This window comes from Canis aureus, chromosome 26 (assembly GCF_053574225.1).
Source record: "Canis aureus isolate CA01 chromosome 26, VMU_Caureus_v.1.0, whole genome shotgun sequence".
Lineage (NCBI taxonomy): Eukaryota > Metazoa > Chordata > Mammalia > Carnivora > Canidae > Canis > Canis aureus.
Genome location: NC_135636.1, coordinates 42,775,247 through 42,781,915, shown reverse-complemented (window position 1 = coordinate 42,781,915; position 6,669 = coordinate 42,775,247). Strand labels below are relative to the sequence as shown.

At 44.5% G+C, this 6,669-nt stretch overlaps 1 protein-coding gene across 1 annotated transcript; it reads right to left on the bottom strand.

The window, feature by feature from the left end:
• Window positions 1-4,060: 4,060 nt before the first annotated feature.
• MOCS3 (molybdenum cofactor synthesis 3) lies at window positions 4,061-6,620 on the bottom strand. Its single transcript, XM_077873582.1, has one exon. It carries the CDS (start codon window positions 6,581-6,583, stop codon window positions 5,207-5,209), a length of 1,377 nt encoding a protein of 458 aa, XP_077729708.1. The 5' UTR covers window positions 6,584-6,620; the 3' UTR covers window positions 4,061-5,206.
• Window positions 6,621-6,669: the final 49 nt, after the last annotated feature.

Genomic DNA, 6,669 nt, shown 5'->3' with positions numbered 1-6,669 from the left:
ACAATGCCAGATTTCAGGTTGTACTACAAAGCTGTGGTCATCAAGACAGTGTGGTACTGGCACAAAAACAGACACATAGATCAGTGGAACAGAATAGAGAATCCAGAAATGGACCCTGAACTTTATGGGCAACTAATATTCGATAAAGGAGGAAAGACTATCCATTGGAAGAAAGACAGTCTCTTCAATAAATGGTGCTGGGAAAATTGGACATCCACATGCAGAAGAATGAAACTAGACCACTCTCTTTCACCATACACAAAGATAAACTCTGGCACTTTTTTAAACCAAGGTGCCACCAAGAAGGGAAATTTTAAGACAGAAGACTTTACTCTTTCCTTATCTTCAGCAGCCTGTCCAACAAATGGCATTAAGAGTTAGGAATGGAACACCTGAACAATTCAAATTCATTGTTTTGGCTTTTTTTTTTTTTTAAACATCCTGAGTAATTGGGCTGGAGATTAAAAGCCAGAACCAGTATCACAACATAGGACATCATAATATATGGTACCCTATTTATCACCCAATTCTGGTCTGGTTAATTAGCTTTTCTCTCACATCCTCATTGAAGGTATGGATGAACCTTTTTTTACAATTTGCACAATACTTTACCCACCCCTGCACCATTTTTTCCCTAATATTCCAAACTGACTCTAGAATGATCCTGAATCTTAAGGCAGGTGCATGATTTCAAGTGAGATTTTACTCTTACCTGGACAGGACTACCTCATGTTACATATGGAATCCTGAGAAGATACAATTTATAAAAGCAAAGAAATTTTCTCCTGGGTAAACAGGGCTACATACCTGACCTCAGGCTCTGAGGGACCCCTCTGCTGCTGTGGGAAGGAGCAGCTAACTAAAAATAAACAACCTTGAAAAAAAAAAAATTGCTCCTCCCTCATGGGAACAGTCTCAAGAGACTTCCTGCCCCTTTTTTGATCTCCTCCTTGGCAATCCTTCTATTTACCAGCTGTGACTCACGTTGAGACCTTATTTCTCAATTTCCTTGACTAAAGTGGCTCATTATTAACTGACATTACCTAGGTGACACGCTGGTGTCAGAGGGCTCCCAGGGATTACCCTCAGGATTTCCTTCCCTAGAGAGAAGTCTGCAAGACAAGCGTGTCAGAGTACGTTTCTTCTGCATCTGAAATCCAAGCCCTTCCCATTCTGATTCTTAGGGCATGGATTGTTTTTCAAAAGTGAAAACATGTAAAACAAGTACAAAGTTCTCACTGAGAGTCAGTGTAGCATATTGCCTTGAACACGGGCTCTTCAGCTAGACCATCTGTGTTCAAATTCCAAATCATATAGTAAGTGCCCAGTGAATGTTAGCTGTTATTTTGCTTGGAATAAAAACCAAGCTTCTAGTCTACATCCTACTTGATGTGTTCCCAACCTCCATAAATCTCGCCTTGTTCTACTTTTCTCAACTGTTCACAACCCACTCGCCTCTTCAGTATCTTGAACATTACAAGTTTAATTGCCTTAGGGTCTTTCCACTGGTTTTTCTCCCAGTCAGGGATGTTCTCCCAAATCTAACTGGCTCCTTATCACCATTTAGGTTTTGGGTTTCATGTCAAACCTTCTGCAAAGAGCTTTCCTCTAATTCATCTACCCAAAATAGATCCTCCTTCACCACCCCCAATACACCAGTTTCATGTCTTTTATGACTCTTAATGCTACTTCGTTGGTTTGGTTCCCCCCATTTACATGTAAATTCCAAAATGGGAAGTCTCTTGTTTATCTTTATCCCAGAGTTTAGAATAGTAACTGGTACACTTGATGTTTGTTAAATGAAAAGGGGGGGGGGGAATCAAGTTAAAAATCCCATCTGAATGTAAAAAAAAAAAAAAAAAAAAAAATGGCCATGATATCCAGAGAAAACAAAACTTCAAAGAATTAAAAAAAAAAAAAAAATCTGGGTCCTGTAACAGACACTAGTCATATCAACAGCCCAACTTTTGAAAAAATCCTTCACTAATTTGAGAAGACACCGGATGGTGTTCCAATTGTAGACCTCAGAACTCAAATACCCAGCCATTTTTGCAGCTGGGATGGAGGCATGGGACTAGGCCCTCCCCACCAGATGCACCTCAGGAGACTGACTCAAAAGAGCAATCCATGTCAAGTGATTCTGCTTCCTGTCCCCTGAGCAGTGGCCAAAGTGCTGGGCTCTCTGGAAGAGCAGTGAGGCTATTCTAGCAGTTTCCTCTAGAGCTAGATGGGGCAGCATAGCAAAGTGTTCTCAGGTCAGATCTGTGCATGGTTTGGGGCATCACTCCTGGAACTACAGCTTCAAGGCTGTCCCCAAGATTCTCAGAAGCATCTCATCTTACTTTCATAAGCCCCTTTCCTACTTAAGCAACAAGAGTCACCTGCTGTTGTTACCTGTCCTATAGAGAACCAAGTTTGGGATGCCCAGGTGGCTCAGCGGTTGAGCATCTGCCTTCTGCCCAGGGCATGATCCTAAAATCGTGGGATTAAGTCCCTCATCAGGCTCCCTGCATGAAGCCTGCTTCTCCCTCTGCCTCTCTTTCTGTCTCTCATGAATAAATAAATTAAATCTTAAAAAAAAAAAGAGAGAGAGAGAGAGAGAACCAAGTTTGCAGGAACTACCAGAATTGTTTAGGAAGTCATTCTATAGAACAAGCAATAGTTCCCATGTTTGTCCACTTTCTTGTTTCTTGGTATTTAGCAGAACCAGCTTTTGTCCTGGAAGTAAGAAGCTGAGACACGGGCCAGCCATCTTTACTCTGCTCTCCTGGTCTCAGTTATATATTTCCACAACTCCTTGGGAAAAAGTCACAAAAAACCTGCTCCATCTTTACAACAAAGGTTGAGGCATACCCATTCAAAACATGGGTTACAAAAAACAAAAAAACAAAAAACCAAAAAAAAACAAAACAAAAAAAAACAAAAAAAAACAAAAAACCATGGGTTACAATGTTTCACAGTTAAAAGTAAGGATTATCCTAATTTTTAATTTGATGGTTAAATAATACCATCCTTTTATGTTAAGAGTCTATATCAGAGGTTGCAAACTGATGAGTAAATCTGACCTGCAAGGGCTTTGTCTGATCCACAAGCTTTTAAACTTAAAAAAATTATAGCCAGAGATACAAAGATTTCACATTGGGGCAGCCCAGGTGGCTCAGTGGTTTAGCGCCGCCTTCAGCCCAGGGCGTGATCCTGAAGACCTGGGATCAAATCCCACGTCAGGCGCCCTGCATGGAGCCTGCTTCTCCCTCTACTTCTATCTGTCCCTCTCTGTCTCTCAAGAATGGATAAAATCTTTAAAACAAAAACAAAACAAAACAAAACACAAAGATTTCACATTTACATCTGTCATTTCTCAGGAATATAGACCTGGATGCGACAATCAGCTGGAGAGCAGAGACCCTTTTGACAAGGCATGTATTCTTCAACTTACCACAGATACTGACCAAATCTTTTTTTTTTTTTTTTAAGATTTTATTTATTCATGAGAGACACAGAGAGAGAGGCAGAGACACAGAGGGAGGAGCAGGTTCCATGCAGGGAGCCCGACATGGGACTCGATCCCAGGACTCCAGGATCATGCCTCAGGCCGAAGGCAAGCGCTCAACTGCTGAGCCATCCAGGGATTCCCCCCAAATCTTTCCTTTTAATTTTGTATATAGAAGTTAGGCAGACTATCATTTTAAGAAAATGTTGTTTAGTAAATAAACATAAAAACACCTATATCTTGTGCTATTATGAAATACTGGTATAAAATAGATTAAATCAAAATAGAAAAGGCAAACTGAAGGGGAGAGATGGGGAGCTGTTTGGTGGTGTAACATTTCAGCCATGCAAGATATGGGGTTCTGGGATGTGTTACACAGCATGTGCATGTGGTTGACAGTATGTACTGTACACTTGGAAGTTAATGAGAAGGTGAAAGCTGTGTGTTTTGCCACCATAAATAGAATCAATATTTATTGATGTTAATCACTGCATTAACCCAAGTGAAAAAACCAGGACAAAATAACGCAGAAAAAGGACTTGATGAATTCAACAAAAACTTACCAAACTATAAAAAGAAGGAAACTTCTTTAATCTGATAAAGGATAGCTACAGTAAAGTAACAAGTAATATTGGTCAAATAGTCAAAGTTTTTCACCTGAGATCATGGAGATAAAAATGCTCACTATTCCACTTTAATTCAATACCGTATTTGGCATCCTTGGCCAGTAAGAAAGTAAAAGAACAAACTGGATAAGGAAGAAAGGACAAGGGAGGGCAGGAGGTTGGGGCTCAGGCTTGAAGATTCCAAAGCAAGCCAAACCACAGTAAGACAGAGTACAATCACTGCAAGAAAAAAAATATTTTTTAAGCCAGCAATTTATGAGAAACTGACAGAATGCTAAGGTGGTTTCCTTAAGCTTACTAGAAATATCTTTGATATTAATTTGAAGTATTCAATAGAATGACTCTTTCCCATATAATTAAACTAATTTACATTTTTAGACATTTCTTTAGAAAATATGCTATCATTTGAAGTAGAGAGAAGACCCAATGTCTTAGTAAATAAACTGTCCTTAAGTATATCATCTGTGATCAATTCAGGAAGACTAAGTTTACTACAACTTGCCAAGCATTAAAATAGACGATTTAACATATTTTTGAGGGGCACCTGGGTGGCTTAATCGGTTAAGTGTCTGCCTTTGACTCAGGTTGTGATCCCGGGGTTCTGGGATCGAGTCCCACATCAGGCTCCCTGCTCCATGGGAATCCTGCTTCTGCCTCTCTCTCATGGATAAATAAACAAAATATTATTTTAAAAAAAGTATTTTTTGTTGGGGGAGGTGGAGAAAAAAAAGCAGAACAGAGAAATGATCTGTCAAAACACAAAATCCTGTCACTTAACATTAAAATTCACATGTTCACAAAAACAAAAAAATAAAAAATAAAATTCACATGTTCAAAACAGCTTCCAAATGCTGAAAACACAAGCCACTTCTCAGAAACTGTATTAAAACCCATTAATAACTACAACATCCAATACATTACAACAAAAAAGCCCCTTATAAAAAGGAGCCCATGTATTCAGTTATTGGACAATCCCAGTCTCTCTTCCACGCATTCCTGGAAAAAAAAAAAAAAAACGAACAAATGTATCTTTTGGGTAACACAGGGCAATCAATCCACATCTTGCTCAGGTCAGGCTCTACCATCCACTTCAGTACTGAGGAAATGTTCCATCGATTTTGGCAGCCCAGGCCATGAGGCCCCCCACAACATCCTGAACTGTTAAAGATTCTAACTCCTGGACTGCTGTCAAAGACTGCAGGATCTTCACGGCTTTCTGGGAGTCATTGCCCAGTTTGCAAATCACATAAACTGGGAAAGCTGCCCCTGCCTGTGCGCCCCGCTTCCCTTCCCGGATTGCTTCTCCTAAGAGTTTCAGGCTCTCCGCGTTCCTCCGCTCCAAGTGTTTCAAAGGAATGTGCAGGGCATGAGGCAAACGACAGATGTCCACCTCCACTTGAGGTCTGACGTCCAGCAGCAGGTGGGGTGAGCCGGAGTCCAGAAGTCGCTTATAGTCGGCGACCGAAACTCGCTCCTCTGGGCTCAGCAACTGCAGGGAGCGGCACTTATCGGTGGCCGAGGAGCCGCAGAAGGCTTCGTAGTCCTGCAGGGCAGTCACAGTGGGCCGCTCGCCGCAAGCTGCACAGTCAAGCCTGCGGCTCCGAAGCTGAATACAGCGAAATTGGCCCCTGAGGGCATCAAAGATTAACAGGCTGCGACTGTAAGACGGACCCAGACCTGCTGCGATCTTCAAAACTTCCAGCGCCTGCAGGCAGCCCAGGACCCCAGTTACGACACCGAGCACCCCGCCATCCGCGCAGTTGGTCACAGTCTCCGCTGGGGGTGGCTGGGGGAACACGCAGCGATAGCAAGGCCCGCCGTCGTAGTGGTACACTGTGATTTGGCCCTCGAAGCGCAGGGCGCTAGCGGACACGAGAGGCCGGCCGGCGAGCACACATGCGTCATTGACCAGATAGCGAGTGGGCACGTTGTCAGAACAGTCGGCCACCACGTCATAGCGGCGGACGAGGTCTAGCGCCGTGGCCGGCGTCAGCGCTTGAGCATAGGGCACGCACTCTACCGCGGAATTGAGGCGGCGCAGCGAGGCAGCGGCCGAAAAGGCCTTAGCCTGACCGGCCAGCGCCTCGCCGTGCAGCACCTGCCGGGCCAAGTTGCTCATTTCTACTACGTCGTAGTCCACAAGGCCAAGGCGGCCTACGCCGGCCGCGGCCAGGTACTGCGCCAGCGGGCAGCCGAGCCCACCGCAGCCCACGACGAGCACCGAGGCGGCGGCCAGGCGCAGCTGTCCGTGCACTCCCAGCTCCGGGAGCACCAGCTGCCGGCTATAACGCAAAATCTCCTCCCGAGACAGAGCGGCCTTCGGCGGCAGGGGTGACACCGGAACCCGCCGCTCGGGCGCCTGCTCCGCCAAAAGAGCCGCCGCCAGTCTCTGCTTCAAGGAACTCAGCTCCTCCTCACGCCGGGCAACTTCTGCCTGCAGAGCGAGCACCTCCTCCCTGGAAGCCATGGCGCCACTCCTGGAAGTCGTCCTGAAAGGCACTTCCGGTTCCGGCTTGCCGTCTCCTAGCGACTGGAATAAACTAAAGCGTGGCC